This window comes from Ursus arctos, unplaced genomic scaffold (assembly GCF_023065955.2).
Source record: "Ursus arctos isolate Adak ecotype North America unplaced genomic scaffold, UrsArc2.0 scaffold_12, whole genome shotgun sequence".
Lineage (NCBI taxonomy): Eukaryota > Metazoa > Chordata > Mammalia > Carnivora > Ursidae > Ursus > Ursus arctos.
In genome coordinates, this window is record NW_026622786.1 from 63443494 (window position 1) to 63466232 (window position 22739).

Consider the following 22739-nt stretch of genomic DNA (forward strand, 5'->3'; position numbering starts at 1 on the left):
TCCAAGGATATGCCAACCGGTAAGAAATGGCCCAAGACAGAATTCTAAAATTCCATTTTGGCCCATTTTAAGTTCTAGGACTAACACTTGCCTGTTGAATGGAACATCTTGAAGTATCCGGTCACTGCAAAGTGAAAGGAGGCAATTCTTCTGTAACTAAAGAACCAAAGGGAGAAAAAAATTCCTGAATAAAATATTGCTTTGTTAAACTAGGTGTAGCCTCTATAAAAAAAGGAAGATCTCTGATGAAACACCAATGATTTCTTACAACTTTTGTTCTACCTCCCTATTGTTGAAAGACTGACTTCCACTGGACCCATGTGAGTTTACTTGTGCATATTCTTTGTCTTTTCCGTTAGATAAGATAGGATAATAAATACAATTAATATCAGCTAATCGCCCTCCCTTCTGGGTGGGTTCGGCTTTGTTCTCTATCCACCTGGCTTCCAGAGGCCATAAAAACCAAAGCCTAGGGGCCCGTAGGTGGCTCAGCAGGTTAAGTGGCCAGCTCTTGATTTCAGCTCAGGTCAAGATCTCAGGGTCCTGGGATTGAGCCCCGCAACAGGCTCTACTCTCGGCGGTTGTCTGCTTGAGGATTCTCTCCCTCTCCCCACACTTGTATGCACACATGCTCGCTCTCTCTTTCTAAAACAAATAAATCTTAAAAAAAAAAAAAAAAACACAAAAAAACAAAGGTCAAAGCTCATCCAATTTGGCAGCTACCCTTAATGAGGGAAGCTTGCTTTAATGTTCCAATCACCAATCTGGATTGCCATTTTTTTAAAAGATTTTATTTATTTGAGAGAGAGAGAGAGAGAGACAGCAAGCACCAACAGGGGGAGGGGTAGAGGGAGAGTGAGAAGTAGACTCCCCGCCAAGCAGAGAGCCCGACGTGGGGCTCCATCCCTGGACTCCGGGATCATGACCTGAGCCAAAGGCAGATTCTTAACCGACTGAGCCATCCAGGCACCCCTGTATTGCCATTTTTACTTGGTTTTTGGCTTTTGAGTATTTTTTATTAGCTTGCCAACTGGCTGCTAAGTTTTAAGAATTAAAAATATAATTTTTATATTTTCAGTTTTCATCCTGAGGATAGGACAGGTTATGTAGCCTACCATATGGCTAGAAGTAGAAAACCCACGTCTTATTCATTTCTGTACGCCAGTACTTGATAGTGCCTGGCCCAGAACAGATGTGCTATGGCTATTTGCTGAAATCATCACAAAGTCAAGACTGAGGTGGAAAATGAGTTTTTTATGGTTTGCACGATTTCCCTCAACATTTGGATTTAAATACTTTTATGCAGGGAATGTACTCTTTAGTTTTCTACTTCTCTGTTTTCCTACACTCAATCATACCATAAATTTATTACTTTACAGCCTGCAAAGGCATTTGAATTTCCAGCCTTGGTCTACTAAACTGAACTCTATGGAGGTAAGAGATGGATAGGGGACACTAAAAGGGCTATTTGAATAGGAATTCCCGCATGCTTACCTGCTGGTGATTAGGAAAATGTTCCATGGCTTTGAGCAGCAAATGGGTCACATCGGCCAGGAGTCGGACAGGCATTCCTGCAGCAAGATCCTGTTTAGTTAAGTTAAACACACAGGCGCTTGCAGCAAGTTGTACTGGCAAATTCATAGGGTGGTTTCTCATCCCAGTAACCACAAGCTGGAAAAAAATTAATTCTCTTTACTCACATTATTAATACAAGTCCTCTTAACATAGCAACATTACTTTGTTGATCTATAACAACTTCCAAGATGTCTTAGGTTTCTTTTTTATCCTCATGTGCAAAGAGCTTAGGGCATAGCAGTCACTTATCAACACGTAGTTCCTGCCCACCTGGCCCAAGAAGGTATCAAGTTATTCATGTCCAGGGATTTTTCTACAGGGCTAATGAATCTTTTCTATTCAGATAACTCATCTTTGTATTTCCCAGACCTAGTACAGTGCCTGTTACATGCTAAGCACTAAATAAACTCTTACTGACTTTAGAGTAAACCAGTGGCAAACTTTTCACTTTCAAATACCAACATTCAGTTTCTTGAGAACACTACTAAGGTTATAGTACAATGAAATCCATTTGCTTCCCTCTGGCCTAGATAACTATTTCTCATTTTTTCCTCTCACCTCAAATCCCAACAAATCCTCCCAATCCTCACTATCAGCTAAAGAACCTTGCTTCTAATTACATGAGAAAATTGAAACATTCAGAAAAGAACTTAAGATTCGCACTACCACATGTATCCCCCTTACCAGTACATAAACATGCATATGCTGCTTTCCTATTACCATAAATGATCTTTTTGGGTTCCTCTCGGAAGGTAATCCCTCCACTTACATGCTACATCTTTTGCTTCTTGTCTACTCAAGGACATTGCTTCAGCTGTTCTTCTATATCAACTTTTTATTCTACACTGGATCATTCATATCAACATACAAAAAAGCTATTTTTTCCTCTCATCTTAAAAAAGAAAAAAAAAAAACACCCAGTTCCTCAGCCAACTACCATCTTTTTCCTTTGTTCTCCTTTGCAACTAAATCCCTCAAAAGAATTTTCTATATACTTTCATGTTTCTCTGTACCATTCTCTGAATGAATAAATGAGTAAATATTTCAGATCAGGACTAGAGGTCCTTTGTTGCTCAGGTTCATAGTAACCAAACCCAAAACAAGATAATTCATATACCAAGTGCCAATATCCTCTGGTATATATGGAGGGGTGACTGGTATTGGGGATAACATCAGAGTGATTGAAATGTTATTGGTTCCTATCAAAGCACCGCATCCTCAAAATTTAAGATAACAGGGTGGTTAAGTCATTTCTGGCTCTGCCACTAACTTATTGCTACTTAACCTCACAGACCTTGAGTTACACAATCTGTAAAATAAAAGATAAAACTTATTTATTGGGATTGCTGTGCCCACTAAATGAGGCATCAAATATAATATAGTCCTACACTCATTGGTTTCAAATGTGTATTAGGATTATCTTGGGGGATTATTAAAATGCAGATTCTTGTACCTCATCCAGCCCTACTGAATCTAAATTTCCTAGAGCGGGGTTCAAAAATGTGCTTTAAAATAAATAATATTCCAGACTTCTGGTGGACAAAGGACCACAATCTGATAAATACGGCCCTAAGCAATCAACAAAAATTAAGAATCTTCCTTTCTTGCCCTTCAAAAGCTGTCTTGGTTAAAAGATTTTAATTGGGAAATACCATAAATTAATTATGAAAGCATAGATGGTTTAAAAGTGGCACAGGAAGGTGCCTTATGGAATTCCAATATTATATTTCTTTAAAAAGTGTATATGGAAGCAATACAATGCAGCGTTGTGACTCCAGTCACATACTTTCATTTTCTACTGTAGATGGTGAAAAAAATATCACTCTGGTCACTGGTTTTAGGTAGTTAAATATGAAGTGGGAGGCATTTATACTGCTTACTGAGACCACCAGAAAACTTCAATAACACTATGCAACTATCTTCTCTCTTTTTCATTTATGGCTAACAACTGAAATCGTACATCATCAATCCCATTACCACCGGCACCAACAACAAAAATCAAAGACTAAATGCAAATTTTTACCAATTTTCTTCACAAAGCCATCATCTGTATCCAGGGAGATAATTTGAAAATTTCCATATCCAGTTTCTTATTCTTACCTTTAAAATTTCTGGCTTTGTTTTTTCCATCACATGAGTCAGGCTAAAAAGGTGAAATAGAGCTTCCCGGACAAAGAATGCCCGTTCACTGTACCGCTTCAATGCTTCTGCAATCTGAGTTTCATTGGCTTCTCCGGACACCTTTGAACATAGCCATAAGATTAGCTTTTAGGATTTCTTCAACCCTCTAGCTTTCTCTAGCCAAAGATCACTTGTAGAGATGGCATCTAGGATATCCATGTCAGTTTTGAAACAAATGCGAATGATTGCTTTCCAACCCCCCCCCAGAATAGTCATCCTATGAAGGTGTATATATGCTGAAGAGATGTATGTGGGATAGGCTTACCCTACTATAAGCCTATGGGTAACATTTTCTATACTGCACCTAAAGTAAATCTCAAGATATTTAACACTATTTATAAAGTCTTACCACGTGATTAGTCTCTTATCCGTCTTTTAAGGTAACTCCAAATTCCCTTTAATTCATGTTAAAGCTACTTTTTTCCCTGATCTTTCAATAAGCCAAGCTCTTTCCCAGCAAAAGGCCATTATATATAATATCCTCTCTGACTGAAATCTTGCTCTCTTTGACTAATTTTTACTCATCCTTCCCAATTCAAGTTAAATGACACTTCTTTGGAGAGGCCTTCCCTGACCCACTTATCTAAAACAGGTCCCTCTGAAACATCCCCTTCATAACCATTATCATAATCCTCCCACTCAACTGACCCATTCATCACTGTACCCCAATAATTAGCATTATGTGTGGCTCAGAATAAGTGCTCAATATGGGGCGCCGGGGTGGCACAGCGGTTAAGCGTCTGCCTTCAGCTCAGGGCGTGATCCCAGCGTTCTGGGATCAAGTCCCACATCAGGCTCCTCCGTTATGAGCCTGCTTCTTCCTCTCCCACTCCCCCTGCTTGTGTTCCCTCTCTCGCTGGCTGTCTCTCTCTCTGTCAAATAAATAAATAAAATCTTAAAAAAAAAAAAAAAGAATAAGTGCTCAATAAGTATTCATCAAATAACTGTGTTAATTAATTCTCCCAGATTTATCTAGCTCCCATTCAGCATCAAGAAATTCTGTTCAGGGGCGCCTGGCTGGCTCAGTTGGTTACGAGTTTAAGCCCCACATTGGGTGTAGTGTTTACTTTTTTTTTTTTAATTTTATTTATTTATTTGAGAGAGAGAGCATGCACATGAGGGGGGTGGAGAGGTAGAGGGCGAGGGAGAAGCAGACTCCCTGTTGAGCCCGAAGCCCCATGCGAGGCTTAATCCCAGGACTCTGGGACAAGGCAGACGCTTAACAATTAATCCACCCAGGCGCCCCTGGGTGTAGTATTTACTTAAAAACTAACTAACTAACTAACTAACTAAATAACTAAATAAATAAATAAAGAGATTCTACTCAAAATTAGGTCTAAGGAATGTCCCATTTATATAGATTCACACATTTACCTTTAACTGTGGTTCACACAGTATTGAGTAACCAAATGTTTATAATGGGAAGTGACTTTTTATAAAAGTAATCCAACTAAAAAAGTGAAAAATAAATTATTAGAATATTACTACTGATCCCCAGTGAATTAATGAAACGAGTGTCAACAACCACTAACATCACAGAAAAAAACAACCATATATTATGCACTTCCTTAGTGAAAGAGCACAATACCCAAGAGTCCTGCCAAAGGGATCAAACATGAGTCTGATTAATCCTCCACATCTAGCTACTAATTTGCAGAGAATACAGACACAGATATATGCACAATGAAATACAATCAGGAATATCCAGGGGCCCCTGGCTGGCTCAGTTGGTAGAGCATGTGACTCTTGATCTTGGGGTTGTAAGTTCAAGCTCCACAATGGGTGTAGAGATTTCTTAAAAAAATAAAGAAGAATAATAAAAAAGAATATCCAGACTGAGACAAAGTCTACAAGTCAAAGAGGCTGGATCCTTTACTGGACAAATTTTAAGGAAAAGAAAGGAACGAAGAGGGAATCTGTAAAAAGACATATAATTTTTTTTTTGTTTTTTTAATTTTTTTTTTTAAGATTTTATTTGTCAGGGTGGGAGAGAGAGAGGGAGGAAGGGAGAGAGAGAGAAAGAGCGAGCACAAGCAGGGGGAGTGGCAGGCAGAGGGAGAAGCAGGCTCCCTGCTGAGCAAGGAGCCTAATGCGGGACTTGATCCCAGGACCCTGGGATCACGATCTGAGCTGAAGGCAGACGCTTAACCGACTAAGCCACCCAGGCATTCCTCAAAAGACACACAATTTTGAAAAATGAGCAAGATTAACTAAATGCCTAGAGATAAAGAGATGGGTCATAAAACTATTTAAAAAATAAGGACATGATTATTATTATTAAAGACAGAACAGAGGTTACTTTTGTGGAGAAGGAGAGAGCAGTGATCTAGATGGGGCACATGGAAGAATTTCGGGGTAGCTGAAAGTTCCGTCTACTAACCTGAGCAATGGCCTCAAGTGTGTTTGCTTTATTTGCATTTCTTTTTTCAAGGGGTGGGGGAACAGAGGGAGAGGAAGAGACAGTCTTAAGCAGGCTCCACACCCGCACAGAGCGTGACAAGGGACTCATCTCACAACCCTGAGATCATAACCTGAGCAGAAATCAAGTCAGGTATTTAACCAACTAGGCCATCCAGGCACTCCCTTATCTCCCTATTTGCACTTCTTTCTTTCTTTCTTTCTTTCTTTCTTTCTTTCTTTCTTTCTTTCTTTCTTTCTTTCTATCTATCTATCTATCTATCTATCTATCTATCTACAGGGGAGAGAGAGAGAATGCATGAGTCTATCTATCTATCTATCTATCTATCTATCTATCTATCTATCTATCTACAGGGGAGAGAGAGAGAATGCATGAGCCCAAGCAGGGGCAGCAGCAGAGAGAGAGGGAGAAGCAGGCTCCTTGCTGAGCAGGGAGAATGATCCAGGGCTCGATCCTAGGACCCTGGGACCACGACCCGAGCGAAAGGAAGAAGCCCAACTGACTGAGCCACCCAGGTACCCCTGAATTTCTTAAGCTACACATTTGTTGTTTATGATCTTGGCATCTATCTTATTTATAAGAAGGTTAAAAAAAAAAAAAAGCCAAAAAAAAACCCCAACCTGACATTCAGAGAGATATAGTCTCTTTAAATAGCCTCTTTAAATCGGAAGACTCAGACTCAGTACAGATGTGTGCCAACAGACACAAGAGCACGTATTAAGTAAGCATTTGTAAGACTGTAGAAATAACAATGGAAGTTTCTTTTTTAAAAATAAATATGTATTTTTAAACAACCTGTGACCATTCTTGTGTTTCTCCTCACTCAAACAGCAAACACACGCCACACTTGTAACAGCTCCAGGAGCTGAGTGGGGCAAAGGTAGTGCTGGCTGTATGGCTGTCCAAGGACCAGGTCTGTCCATCTACTATGAAGACAACTCTGTGCTCAGGGAAGCCAACCCTGAAATGCTGTGCCCTCAGGCAGACACCCCACAACCGAGACTAGATGACAGTTACTCTTATGTTCACACATCACATTAAGTGGGTGCTGCCTGTTGTGAGAAAAACAATAGCTGTCACTTGGACTGCAAAGCACCTTTTCTCCCTGAGGGCAGAACAATGGAAGTTTATTTACAAATGCTTTTTAAACTATGTGAAGTAGGGGTGCCTGGGTGGCTCAGTCAGTCAAGCATCTGACTCTTGGTTTCAGCTCAGGTCATGATCTCAGGGTTGTGAGACTGAGTCCCATGGGGGGCTCCTTGCTCAGCACAGAGTCTTGAGAGTCTTTCCCCTTCCCTCCCCCTCTGCTCCTCCACCTGCTCTCACTCTAATACAAATAAATAAAATCTTAAAAAAAAAACTACATGAAATATACATACATACATATTGGTCTTGATTATGTATTCACATATATAAGTGGTTATTGAATAATAAAAATTTTCCAAGTGTTCAGTTCTTTTTTAATTATCCTGAACTTTTTCTTAGATTTTCTTACATTTGTAAAGACATTGAAATACTATGTGAAGTAAGAAAGATTGTAAGAGGGAAAATGTTTAACAATGATCTCAGTTAAGGGGCGCCTGGGTGGCTCAGTCGTTAAGCATCTGCCTTCGGCTCAGGGCGTGATCCCGGTGCTATGGGATCGAGCCCCACATCAGGCTCCTCCGGTAGGAGCCTGCTTCTTCCTCTCCCACTCCCCCTGCTTGTGTTCCCTCTCTCGCTGGCTGTCTCTATCTCTGTCAAATAAATAAATAAAATCTTAAAAACAAAACAAAACAAAACCCAATGATCTCAGTTAAGACTTCATTTACCCATATTTGGTTGATTCAACTGTTTTATAATATCTATATGAAATATAGCCTCATGTTATCTTTGAATGTAAAATTAAAGAACTTTTGTTACTAGAATGTTAAATATTCTTAACGAATTTCATTGCATGTATGTTTTATTCAGTGATCAATAGCCAGTGATAAATCCTCGAGTCAAGTAGTCTGACTCCTCAAGCTACTGGCATCTTCAATTCAACCAATTTCATACGCTAGATGATAAAGAAAACAAGTACCTGTATGTACCAGTTTCTGCAAACAATTTAAAACAGAGATGGGGCGCCTGGGTGGCCCAGTCAGTTAAGAGTCCAACTCATGGTTTCTGTTTACGTCATGATCTCAGGGTCATGAGATCAAGCCCTGTGTCAGGCTTCATGTTGAGTGCGGAGTCTGCTTAAGACTCTCTCTCCCTCTCCTTCTGTCCCTTCCCCCTATTCTTTCTCTCTTTCTCTCAAATAAATAAAATCTTTAAAAAATTAAAAAAATAAAACAGAGGGGCACCTGGGTAGCTCAGTCAGTTAAGTGTCTACCTTCAGCTCAGGTCATGATCCCAGGGTCCTGGGATGCAGCCCTGCATCGGGCTCCCTGCTTAGTGGGGAGCCTGCTTCTCCCTCTTCCTCTGCCTGCTGCTCTGCCTGCTCGTGCCTGCGCTCTCTCTCTGCCAAATAAATAAATAAAATCTTCTAAAAAATAAATAAAACAGAAAATGTCCATAACCACTAAATTAAGCCTTGTTAATATTTAATACACTGAATAAAACTAAAATTTATATTCTAAGGAAAAATTTTCTTATAGCATTCTGTATATAACTCTATTAAAGCACCTCTCACACTACATTAAATCGATTTTTATTTTTTTATTTTTTTTTTAAGATTTTATTTATTTATTTGACAGAGATAGAGACAGCCAGCGAGAGAGGGAACACAAGCAGGGGGAGTGGGAGAGGAAGAAGCAGGCTCATAGCGGAGGAGCCTGATGTGGGACTCGATCCCGTAATGTCGGGAACACGCCCTGAGCCGAAGGCAGACGCTTAACCGCTGTGCCACCCAGGCGCCCCTAAATCGATTTTTAAATTTATCTGTCTCCTCTCTACTAGACCAGAATTCCTTGAGAGCAGGGGCACTAACTCAGATGGCTTTAAAAAGTACTTAGTAAATGTTTTTTGAAATGGATCAACTCTTCTGCCTAAAATCTTACATGGATCTTCACTGGGTATTGATTACTGCAGTTCAGTATAGGAGTCTTAGTTCAAGGGAGAAGTCTAGCATATAGATCTAAGGACCAAGAAATGGAAACCTCCAATATTTAGAGAGCTGGGAAATGAGGAAGAACCAATAAAGGAAATTAAGCATGGCAGTCAGAAAAGTTTGAAAAAAAGACAAGGGTGATAGCTAGGAAGCTAAGTAAAAATGAGAACTAATATTTCTAGCACATTTCTAGTGATTCTAGGAACTGGGAACCACAGCTTAGTAGATAACCCCCCAGTCTGGGAATGAGATAGCCAACGAACCCTAGTTGTGGGAAAATGGAAGGTTCAGAAAATTGATGGTGACAGAAGAGCAAATTGGATGGGGAAACAATGACAGAAATTCTATGGTAAGAAAACCTTCTGAAATTAAGGGGAAAGTAAAGAACTAAGTAAAGAACTAAGATTCTCAAACAAAGACAATGAGATGTAGTGGAAAGGACACATGCTTTGGAATCAAATAGTCCACGATACAAAGGCAGACTCCAATATCGGCTGGTTGTCACCCTTAAAGTCATTCCCTCTCACTGAGGACAATAATACCTCTCTCATAGAGTCAAGAGATTGAACTAAGTAATACACATGAAAGTGCAAAAAACAAACCGCTTGTCCTTATAACCACCCATTCAGAGTATCATATTATGCCTTATAAGGAATACTGAGTGGGTAGTCACAGTGTCTCTACTTCTTGCATTCCTTTGTGTGGCTTAAAAAAACCAAGGCATGTAAAGCCAAAAAGCCAACCTCAACTAATTTATTGTTTTTAAAGAGTTATTTATTTATTTATTTGGATTTTGGGGTGGGGTGCACAGAGGGAGAGGGAAAGAGAAACCTAAGCAGCCTCTGTACTGACCGCAGAACCCGACATGGAGGTTGGGGGGGGCGGTGATCTCACAACCCTGAGATCACGACCTGAGCCAAAACCAAGAGTCAGATGCTTAACTGTGCCACCCATGTGCCCCCTCAACTAACTCAAAGCATCACAATACGAAGACAATCATTTCAGACAAGTTTTTCAACAACTGTGCTAAACTGGACAATTTTTAAAAAGGAGATGTGGCAATCTCAGCTCTCCTCCCTTAACATGACTTATTATTTTTCAGTTCTCAAATCAGTGGTTAAATAATTTAAAAGGAACATCAATTTTTGTATATAGTTGAACAAAGGGGAAAGTTCCAATGATCTCTTTTTAAGTTTGTGTTTTGAGTAATCTCTATACCTTACATGGGGCTTGACCTCACACCCCAAGATCAAGAGTAGCATGGTCTTCCAACTGAGCCAGTAAGGTACCCCACAATGATCTCTTTTTTTTAAAAAAAAATTACTTTAAAACAATGATTCTCAACTTTGGCTGAATATTGCAATCAGTGCTAAGGAGCTTTATAAAATACTTATGTCTGCCTGAGTCCTACCTCCCTGTGGTTCTGATTTAATTGTTCAAGCTCCACAAGTGGTTTCTTTTAATTAAAAAAAATTTTTACGGGGGTGTGTGGCTGGCTCAGTTGGTAGAGCATGTGACTCTTTTTTGGGGGGGAGGGACAGAAGGGGGGAGGGGTAGAGAGAGAATCCCAAGCAGGCTTCACGCCCAGTGGAGAGCCCCACGTAAGGCTCGATCCCACAATCCAGAGATCATGACCTGAGCTGAAATCAAGAGTCGGAGGCTTAACCTACTAAGCCACCCAGGTGCCCCTAGAGCATGTGACTCTTGATCTTGGGGTCATGAGTTTGAGCCCCACGTTGAATATATAGATTACCTAAAAATAAAATATTTTAAAAATAAATAAATAGTTCCCCCAGCTTTATCAAGATATAATTGACATATGTCATTGTGTAAGTTAAAGGTGTACACATGATGATCTGAAACATGTATATATTGGGAAAAGATTACCATGATAAGGTTGGTTAACATATCCATCATTTCACATAACTACACTCCAGGTGATTTTAATTGAAGTTCAGGTTGAGAATCACTACTTTAATGTTTACAGAGGAGGAAACTAGAAAATGATACCAAGTAAAGTAGGTGTTTCATATGGTCAAGATTTCAAAGTAATAACGGCTCCATTTGTGAAATCAAACTTATTTCACAGAGGTACTGTGGAATACAGATGTCCTACTAGCCTCAATTTTATAACTTAGGCTAATTCACTGGAGGGTCTGTTGGTTATAAGAAGAAATCAGCAAAAACTGTACTGCTCTGGGATCATACCTATTATAGTATCTTTGCCTTGAGAATATTATTTGGCTTAATACACCAGGGACACATTCCTTTCATCCTTTAGGATGAAGGTCTAGCTCACCTCTTCTGGGAAATTCTCCCTCAACTCCCAGCACCCAGGGATTTCTTCCCCTTTTAATTTTTAGAACTCTTTACTATCAGACCAATTTGTTAGGCAGTTAAGTAACATTACAATAGTAATTTACATTTTTATATTTCCTTCATCAACAAGCCCTGTGCTAAAAATCTGTCTTGTTTCATAGCAAGTTGTTAAGTAAGATCCTCACATTTCTTGTTGCTCTGCACCTGGCTTATGTGACCTTTCCAAGTCTGGCCCTGGTGCCTACTTTTCCAGCCTCATCTCATTGCTCTGTGACTTTCTACTGTTGAGCTCTAGCCACAGTGGCCTTTCTTTCAGTTCCTTGGATGTACCACACTCCTTCTTTCCACACATATTTTGCATATATTTTTCTCTCTGCCTGCAATGTTCTCTACCAAGCTACTCACCCTTAAGATCTCCACTCATTCATTAATTCTTTAGAGAAGATTTAAATTAAGTCAAGTCTCTCTGTGAGGGGTGCCTGGGTGGCTCAGTCTGCCTTCGGGTCAGGTCATGATGCCAGGGTCCTGGGATCAAGCCCCACACTGGACTCCCTGCTCAGCGGGAAGCCTGCTTCTCCCTCTCCCACTCCCCTTGCTTGTGTTCCCTCTCTTACTGTCTCTGTCAAATAAATAAAATCTTAAAAAAAAAAAAAGTCTCTCTGTTAAACATTCTCATATATAATATTGCATATCTTCTAGATTTTAGCACAATATAGTTTAAAACATGTATACCAGTATGTCTATATAATATACATAAATATATATGTATGTGATATATATATTTAAATGTATGTGTGTGTGTATATTTAAAGTACACACACACTGTTGACATACAGTATTTGATTGCTTGACTCCCTCACTAAATTACAAGCTCCATGAGGGCACAATCATGCCTGTTTGGCCTCACCATCAAATCCCCATGCCCAGCATAGTGCCCAGTGCATACATGCACTTGATAAAATACTGAATGAATAAAAAAGAGTAACTGAAAATCACTTTCTACATTCTATTTTTTAAGGTCTAAATTTACAAATAACCTAAGAATTGAGATGTTTTTAAGATACTTACAACTAACCTTTTCTTCTCCTTTTTCAAGTCTGTCATGATTACTCAAAAAAGATACCTTGCCTTTTGGGTAACAATATCCACTTCCAAGCCATCCCTGACTCTGCTCCAGGTAGGATCAAAGGGTGCTTCTGCTTAAGTAGTGTAGGTAGTAGGGGGAAAAAATGGGGCTCTGGAATTAGATGTAAATCCAAATGTTGGTTCTAACTAACTGTAAATCAGATAATTTCTGAGTCTATGTTTCTCATCTTTAAAATGGGGTTAATACTTATCAATATAAGGCATCTAGAGGATACAGTGTATATTAGGAAAATATTGGTTTTCCTTAAACTTGTCACAATTCTATTCTTCAAGGTCTGACTCAGAGACCATCTTTTCTACCAAGCCCCAAATTCTCCAGCTGGGAGAAATTTCTTCTACTCTCCTATAGTGATGACACTGATCTTTGGCTTTATCGTTATTTATGATTGTATCATCACCAAGACTAAGCTCCTTGGAGACAGATCCGATATCTTTTTCATCTTTGAATCCCAAGTACCAAGCAGATTAATTTAAACCATTAGGCATGAAAAACCTTAAGAAAAGCAAAATTACACCATTTCTACAGTAAACATCTCCTTGGAGAACTTGACTTCCCAATGGATATCAATTCAACAAGGAGTATCCTCAGTTTTTTAAAATGACCAATTAGAAATGGTATGTTACAGTGGTTCAAAATATCTAAATATTACCATCATGAGAACTATCATTTATCCAAGGCCCACTATGTGACTTGCACTTTACATATACAATTATTAACTTTAGAAGAACTCTGTTAGAGAGAATATCTGTTTTATAAATAAAGAAGTGGAAACCCAAAGAGTTACATCATATCTTGGGTCTGAAGCATGCAAGCTAGGATTTTAATTGGGACTCTGACTCTAAAGCAAGGCCTTTCCGTTATACAATGCCGTCTTTCACAGACATGTTTCATATATTGTTAGACATTCATCTTAATGGAGCCTTACACAGCTAAGACAAAATAATACATGATAATTGTCAGCCTGACAAAATAATACATTTTTAAAGTCTAACCTTCAAATGTCCTTCACCGGTGAGGAATTCAGAGTAACCTGCATCAGTGGCCAGCAAACCTACAAACTGCATGCTGGGCCGTTGCTGTATAAAGGCTTCAACAGCTTTATCTGTCACATGCTTTCTCCCAGAAACATCTAGGGAGACAAGGTTGGGTAGAATGTCCTTTTGTTCTAGTAAGCGAAGAGCTATGTCTGATGTAAACTGTTTATCATCTGAAATATCAAGATGATTCAGATATTTTAGTTCCCGAACAACATCCAGTATCTGCGTAGTTGTCATTTTTAAACATTTTAAGTGGTGCATGGTTAGAGACTTGAGTCGGTCTTTGCAGGCCAGCAAAGCTGTGATGTCTGTGATTGAGGTGTTAGAAATATCCAGGCTCTCTAATCTTGGCAATGAAGCAACTTCAGCCAGGTCTTCATTGTAAAAGAGAACATTGGTGATGCTTAATGCTCGAAGGCCGGAAAGCCGGCTGAAGCACCGCTCATAAGGATCTTCGAGGGAGAGAGTTAATGAGTTCAGCACTAAGCACTGGAGATTCTGCTGGATCCATTTGTTACTGCCAAGCCCACTGATGATGTCTGTAATCGTGATGTCTGCATTCACACCTGTAGCATCAAGTTCCACTAACTTGTGATGGCAGAAGGCTTTCCGGAAAGCAACAGCAGAGATCTTGGCTTTGCGAATGCAAGCACGCTTTAAGCGCATCTGGTTGCCCCTGAAGATACCTACAGTTCCATCATTCAGTAGACCTGGAAAAAAACAAGCAGCACTTTAATTTCAAAAAATAATTAAAGAATAGCTAAAATTTCCAGCATACTTTACATTTCCAAAGCACACCCATGTAACAATATTTCATTTAATATACGTAACAATTCCATGAGGTAAGAATATTATTATTACAACTTATAGATGAGTAAACTAGGGCTGAGAAAAGTCGCTTTCCAAGATCACAGAGCTAGCAAGTGACTATGGTAGATATTACAGATATTCACTAACATCTGGTTCTACTTGCCTTCCTGGACATGCAGACAGCTGCATTTCCCAACCCATCCTTGGAGTTAGATGGGGCCATGTGCTTAGTTCTAACCAATGGCCTATAGACTGAAGCACCTGAGAGCCAGTGTATGATTTCCTATGCTATCTTTTCCTGTTATGACAAATGAGGAGTCTTCCAAGTTCCAGACAGTATGGATTTCCGAGAGTGGAGCCTCTATCAGCTTGGATCCAAGAGTGACCATGGAACAGAAACCTCCATGGACTTGCAGCATTTATGTAGCATGAGTGAGGTATAAACAAACTTTATGTTAAGCTATTGAATCTGGGGAATTAATTTGTTTCCAATACATTACTAGTCTATCCTTTAATTTCACTATATACGTTATTATACACACAAACACATATATACACACATATATTTAGCACATGCTTATCTACAATTCATTAAACCACTGGCTAGATCTGAAATCTTATTAAAAGGATCTAAATGTTATAGTCCCTTTCTGTCAGATAAATCCAAATAAAGTAGATACAGTAACCTCTTAAAGTCCCTTAGAGATCTACCTGACTAGCAATTAATAGTGCCAGAAGTATATGATGCTTTGGAACCACATCAATCTCAACCATATCACCTATCAATTAAACATTTCCTGTGAAAGTAACAGCCATGCCAATAAAAGATAGCTAAGAACAGTCTAGGGTGAGTCGACAGTTGGGACCAGGTAAATAAATAACCTGGAGTCAAGGGGAGAACTCTAAGTGGCACTCAGTAGACTCATACTAAAGATACAGCCTGGGCTGCCAGCCGGTCACCCTAATATTACAACTAAAGTTTTTTGTTTGTTTGTTTTTTTTAAGGGAACACCGCTTTCTAGTGGATTTTGCAGACTTACTCATGGGTAAAGAGTCAAAATCAAGAAAAACTGTCACAGTGGACAAAAATGACTATATATTAAGAGCTCCATTATTCTGGAGCTATACGGTCCAAGCCAGTAGCCACTAGCCCACACAGCTATTGAGCACTCGAAATGCAGATAGTCCAAACTGAGGTATGCTGTAAGTATAAAATATACATCAGATTTTGAAGATTTAGTACAAAAAAAATGTAAAATATCTCATTAATAACTTTCATATTGACTACACGTTAAAATGGTATTTTGGATATATTGGGTTGAATAAAATTATGAATTAGTTTCACCTGTTTCTACTTTTATTTATTTTTAATTTTTTTATTTTTTTTTAAGATTTTACTTATTTATTTGACAGACAGAGAGATAGCCAACGAGAGAGGGAACACAAGCAGGGGGAGTGGGAGAGGAAGAAGCAGGCTCCTAGAGGAGGAGCCCTACTTGGGGCTCGATCCCAGAACGCTGGGATCACGCCCTGAGCTGAAGGCAGACGCTTAACGACTGAGCCACCCAGGCGCCCCTCACCTGTTCCTACTTTTAAACTGTGGCCACTAGTAAGTTAAAAATTATATATGTGGGGGTGCCTGGGTGGCTCAGTCAGTTAAGCATCTGCCTTCAGCTCAGGTCATGATCCCAGGGTTCTGGGATCGAGCCCTACACCCAGCTCCCTGCTCAGTGTGGGGCCTGCTTCTCCCTCTCCTGCTCCCCCTGCTTGTGCTGTCTCTCTCCCTCTGTCAAATAAATAAATAAAATCTTTAAAAAATATAAAATAAAATTACATATGTGCCTCACATTTGTGGCTTATGTTATATTTCTATTGGGCAGTGCGGTTCTAGAGATAGTCCTTTAAACTACCTGAATTCTATTTCAGGGGAGTAAGTTTTGTGGTATGTTTCCAGCCACTGAACAGTTACTAAACAATTACTATATGTCAAACACTACCAAATGTGTATACAAAGAAAATTAAGATATGCTCCCATACTCAAAGAATTCAAACTTCCATGGAGTAAAAGTCTCAACAATGTACCAAAATGAGAACTATGGTATAGCAGAGTTAAGTACAAAGTACCATGGAAACAAAGAAAAAGAAGCAACCCATCATTCCTGAAGGTCTAGAAAGACTCAACAAAAGAGGTGATCTTTAAGTAAGTCCTTCAAAGATGAAGGAAAAATTCAAGGATGGAGAAAGGTGAGGGGTATTAAAGCAAGAATAAATAGCATAAACAAAGCCTTAGCATACATACATCAAATCATGTACACCCTGAAACTAATATGTTATATGTCAATTTTATCTCAATTTAAAAATATCCCCCCTCCAAAAGGCCTCAGAGATATAAAAGCACAACACACGGTTAGAAAATGGCAAGTAGTTTTACATTGCTTGAACATAAGAACTCGTAGAGCTATAAGATGTTTCCCTGATAAAGAGGGGAAGAACATTATTAGTAAAGACCCAGATATGACTGAGAACATGGTGCTATCCCAGAGATTTAAGCATGCAAGTGGGGAGAGGCAAGAAATGAGGCGGGAAGTTAAGTTGGGGTTAGATAAAGCTGAAAGATAAAGAGAAGAAAAGCAGATCAGGTAGGGACCCAAAAAATGATGTGGTGAGGTTCCTGAGTTTTTTTTCTTGCTCCATATATCCCAGACTTAAAGTTAGAGAAGTTGGTAACCCAGAAATGCTGACAAGCAGAGACAAAAAAAAAAAAAAAGAAAAAAAAAGCTCCCCCAAAATATGCTCATTCTAGCTAAAGAACCAGGAAGAAAGCAGTTTAGCAAGACAGAAAACTTTGAGACAAGAACTACTTCACTTCAGCTGAACACCACAGAAAAGACTGTGGTCCCACCCTCCCCCGCACCAGTAAATCCCAAGAAGGGAGCCTGGACTTTTACCCCTGCTAGCAAAGTAGTTGCTCCAATCTCCCACAGGGAGGTATTAGAGAAGGCTGAGTAGGGAGTCAGGACTTTCATCCCCATTGGGTGGTAAGAACCACTGTTTCCCCTGTGATGGCAATGGATACCATGTGGGGAGCCTGGACTTCACATTCATCTGGCAGTAATGAGGTGCTCCTCCTCCTCACTACGGTGGTCTCGAACAAAGCCCGATGAAGAGTCAAGACTTTCACTACTGCCCAAGAGTAATGAGGCCACCTCACCCCAACATGATGTCAGTAGAGACCAACTGGGGAAAAAAATGAGATACTCACACCCTTCTCAGCTAGGGAAATATCAGTAGAATCCTAGTGGGGAACCAGAATGCCATCCCCTGCATAACAGTAATGAGAAACCCCATGTCTTGGGTGTCATCAGAAGTCAAGTGGAAACCAGAACATTTACCCCAATCTGGCAATAACAAGGCAGTGCCTCTACCTTCCCCCTGCTGGAGTGGTGTCAGAGACACAAACTAAAACAGGAAAGTTTCGTAATACCCTAAATGTCCAGATTTCAATAAAAAATTATTTGTCGTGGGGCGCCTGGGTAGCGCAGTCGTTAGGCGGCTGCCTTTGGCTCAGGGCGTGATCCTGGCGTTCCCGGATCGAGTCCCACATCGGGCTCCTCCGCTGGGAGCCTGCTTCTTCCTCTCCCACTCCCCCTGCTTGTGTTCCCTCTCTCACTGGCTGACTCTCTCTGTCAAAATAAATAAATAAAATCTTTAAAAAAAAAAATTATTTGTCGTACCAAGGACCAGTAAGATCTCAAAATGAAAAAAAGACAATCTATAGATGTCAACACTGAGATAACAGAAATGTTAAAATGATCTGACAGATTTTAAAGAAGCCATCATAAAAAATGCATGTGAGCAATTACAAACATGCTCAAAAGAAATGAAAAATAGAAAGCCTCGGCAAAGAAATAGAAAATATAAAGAACCGAATGGGGCTTCTGGGTGGCTCAGTCGGTTAAGTGTATGCTTTCAGCTCAGGTCATGGTCTTGGGGTCCTGGGATTGAGCCCTGCATCGGGCTCCCTGCTCAGCAGTAAGTCTGCCTGTCCCCTTCCCTCTGCCCCTTCCCCACCCCCACTCATGCTCTCTCTCTCTCTCAAGTAAATAAATAAAATAAAAAAAAAAAAAAAAAAAAGAACCAAATGGAAATCTTAGAACTGAAAAACAAAATAATGGTTGGGCTCAACAACAGAATGGAAGGAACAACAGAATCAGTGAACTAAAAGATAAAACAAAAGAAATTACCCAAATCTACATAACAGGAAAGAAAAATAGACCCAAAAAACCCAAAAAACAAAACAAAACCCCCCCCCACAAAACCTGAACAGAGCTATTTGTGTCACTGAAGTCCCAGAAGAAGAGAAAGAGGGCAAGACTGAAAAAATACTTGAAGAAATAATAGCTACCTATCAGAATGACTCAAAAAACAGTAATAACAGCAAATGCTGGCAAGTTTGTGGAGAAACTGGATCAGTCATATACTGCTGATAGAGATATAAAATGGGACTGTGACTGTGGAAAACAGTTTGGCAATTTCTTAAAACCTAAACATGCAACTACCATACAACCCTGCAATAGCATTCCTGGGAATTTATCCCAGAGAAACGAAGACATATGTTCACACAAAACCTGCAAATGTGTGATTACAGCAATATAATATTCATAATATATTACATTCATAATAGCTAAAAACTGGAAATGCAGATGTCCTTCAGTGGATGAATGTTTATATAAACTGATGTACTCTGAAACATGGACTACGCAGCAATAAAAAAGACTGGACTGATAAACACAACAATCTGGATGAATCTCCTCAGAATTATATGGAGTCAAAAAGGCCAATCCCAAAAGGTTACATACTGAATGATTCCATTTATGTAATATTCTTCAAATGGCAAAATTACAAAAATGTTTACCAGGGATTATGGAGGGGGAAGGGGCAGGAGAGAAGTGAATGTGGCTATAAAAAGACAACACAAAGGATCTTTGTGGAGATGGAAATCTTGACCATATCAATGTCAACATCCTGGCTGTACTGTGGTTTTTGTTTTTTTTTTAAGATTTTATTTATATATTTGACGGAGAGAGAGATAGCCAGTGAGATAGGGAACACAAGCAGGGGGAGTGGGAGAGGAAGAAGCAGGCCTCCCAGCGGAGCCAGGAGCCTGATGCGGGGCTCGATCCCAGAACGCCGGGCATGCCCTGAGCCAAAGGCAGACACTTAACAACTGAGCCACCCAGGCGCCCCTGTACTGTGGTTTTATAAGACACTATCACTGGAGAAAGAGGACCTCACCTAAATTATTTATTACAACTCCATGTGAATCAACAATTATCTAAAAATACAAAGTTTAGTAGGACACCTGCCTGACTCAGTTGGTAGGCATGTGACTTCTGATCATGAGGTCATGAGTTTGAGCCCCATGTTGGGCACAGAGATTACTTGAAACAAACAAAAAACCTTTGGAGGCACCTGGCGACTCTTCATCTCGGGGTTGTAAGTTCCAGTCCCACGCTGGGTATGGAGATTACTTAAAATTAAAATCTTGGGGTGCATGGCTGGTTCAGAGAGTGGAGCATGCAGCTCTTGATCTCTGGTTCATGAGTTCAGGCCCCAGGCTGGGTTTGGAGATTGCTTAAAAAAAAAGATCTTGGGGCGCCTGGGTGGCTCAGTTGGTTAAGGGTCTGCCTTCAGCTCAGGTCATGATCCCAGGGTCCTGGGATGCAGCCCTGTGTCAGGCTCCCTGCTCATTGGGAAGCCTGCTTCTCCCTCTTCTCCCCACTCTTGCTCTCTCTATCTCTCTCTCTCTCTCTCACACATGGATGGATAAAATCTTAACCAGTGGCTCACTGGTTAAGAGTCCAACTCTGATCTCAGCTCGGGTCTTGATCTCAGGGTTGTGAGTTCAAGCCCCGCACTGGGCTTCATGCTGGGCATGGAGCCTACTTTAAAAAAAAAAAAAAAAACCTTTAAAAACAAACGAACAGATACATAAAACCAAGTTTAATTTAAAAAAAAAAAAAGATCACTCTGAGGAAAACTGAAGGCGTGCTGACATGGAGTTAAGGGAATTCCATCTGATGACTTCAATTTTCTTGCTTAGAGTAAATGGTAGAAAGTATGAGAAGAGCAAAGAACATCTGAAACAATTGTTGAGCACTGAGTAGCTGATCAGGAAAATACCCAACTTCTGGGCAGTGCTGAGAGGCCCCATTTTTCATACTGACTTGCCTCTTCACAATGCAGATCTCAGCCTAGTTACTGCCTCCCCAGAGAAGCTGTCTCTGACCATGCGATCTAAACTAGATGCCTTCTCTTTCTATTCTCCATGAGAGAACTGTGTTCTTTTTCCCTCAGAGAACTGATCACGTTATAATTCCATATATGTTTGTTTGCTCCTTAACTACAGTTAAGAAAGTCCCACTGAATTATATGATCCATGAGAGCAAGATTTCTGTGTTCAATATTGTACACTCAGTACCTAACATAGTGCCTGACACACAACAGGTGTTTAATAATTTTCTTCTCTGGATCTTCCTTCCCACACATTTTACTTCTATTGAGCCTCTTCTGAACCCAGTAGTAACGCCTTTCACACATACATTAAGGATCTTCTGCTAAGGACCCTTATACAAACCAAAAATGGAAACAGATCCTGAGTTAGGATCAATGTTTTCCTGTTTACACCACAAAATATATTTACGAATTTTTTAAAAAGATTTTATTTATTTATTTGACAAAGAGAGAGAGAGCGCACAAGCAGGGGGAGCAGCAGGGAGAGGGAGAAGCAGACTCACTGCTGAACAGGGAGCCTGACGTGGGACTGGATCCCAGGACCCTGGGATCATGACCTGAGCCAAAGGCAGACACCCCGGCACCCTTATGTACACATATTTTTTAATGTTAGTTTTGTCTTTTACAGATGAAACTTTAGACTCTTCAGTTAATTAAGACTGATTTTAACCTTATAGTGACTATCATAGTGCATTACAAAATTTGCTCTCAAATTTTGATATCATACAAATACATGTAGTAAAATAGGTCACTCCTGGCCTCTCTGGGTCAATCTACATTAAGTAAAATTTTCTAGTAACTAAGTTTAAGTTTCTACATTTAAGAGTGATAGAATTAAAAGGGCAAAGAATTTTAAAAGGAGCATGAGATCTAGAAATCAGTCCTATGTTTAAATCCTGGTTCCAACATTTTTTTGCTATTTGACACTATACAAATTATTACACAAGTCTAAGATTCCTTATCTGTAAAAGGAAGGCTCCTTATCTGTAAAAGATAAGATTCTTTATCTGTTGTGTGACAGGCACTATGTTAGGTAGTGAATAATTACATTTCCCTCACAGGGACTTCTGTAAAGATTAAATAAGGCAATATATATAAAAATCATTTTGCAAACTAAAAGCACTACACAAATGTCATTACTATATCTGAAGGAAATCTTTCTAGATTATCTTCCCCTTCTTTCAAAAATAAACATACTGAGGAATCACCTATCTTTTTTCCATGACCAGTAATTGTCCTTGCTACAATGTATTTAAGCTAAATCTTCCTTTACTGTCATACTATCCACTTGGGTTGTTAGTCAGCAGCCTGTCCCCTTCAGATTATTAATTCTTAATTTGTTATGGTTAAAGAACCAAGGTAATTAGAAGCATGTACATTTAAGAATATGCTGTAGGTTATCTACACTGATGTGGGTGTTATCTAGATGTATCTGTGGGACAAGGTGAGCTTAGGATCCTCCTACCCTGTCTCAGTACTCCCATTTAAGAATATGCTCTAAATGAGGGTTCCTCAAGGGCTGCTGCAGCTTCTTTTTTTTAATTAACTTAGAGAGAGCAAGACAGAGATAAAGCATGAGCAGGGAGCATAGGGAGAGGGAGAAGCAGACTCCCTGCTGAGCAGGGAGCCAGATGTGGGGATTGATCCCAGGACCCCGAGATCATGACCTGAGCCGAAGGCAGACCCTTAACCGACTGAGTCACCCCGGCACCCCAAAGGGCTTCTTTCAAGGACTGAAGTATAGAAGTCTAAATGCAAGGATTTTGTCCCAAAGCATTTTTTGTTTCTTTCTGGTTTAGGCTACAGACAGCTGAGATTACCAGCAATGTGACCTCCAGAGAAGCGGGGTACTACTCAGAGAATATAAGCTCTCAGTCACCTAGA

At 39.9% G+C, this 22739-nt stretch overlaps 1 protein-coding gene across 2 annotated transcripts in view; it reads right to left on the bottom strand.

Moving 5' to 3' along the window:
• Positions 1–22739, bottom strand: part of ZYG11B (zyg-11 family member B, cell cycle regulator) — an 85811-nt gene that overhangs the window by 37431 nt on the left and 25641 nt on the right. For both annotated transcript variants that reach the window (XM_026498076.4, XM_057310783.1), the window contains exons 3-6: positions 13707–14461; positions 3676–3816; positions 1495–1671; positions 92–156 (exon numbers count right to left, since the gene is read on the bottom strand). In XM_026498076.4, the coding sequence (XP_026353861.2) occupies positions 92–156; positions 1495–1671; positions 3676–3816; positions 13707–14461 (1138 nt within the window). The remainder of the gene's footprint in view (positions 1–91; positions 157–1494; positions 1672–3675; positions 3817–13706; positions 14462–22739) is intronic.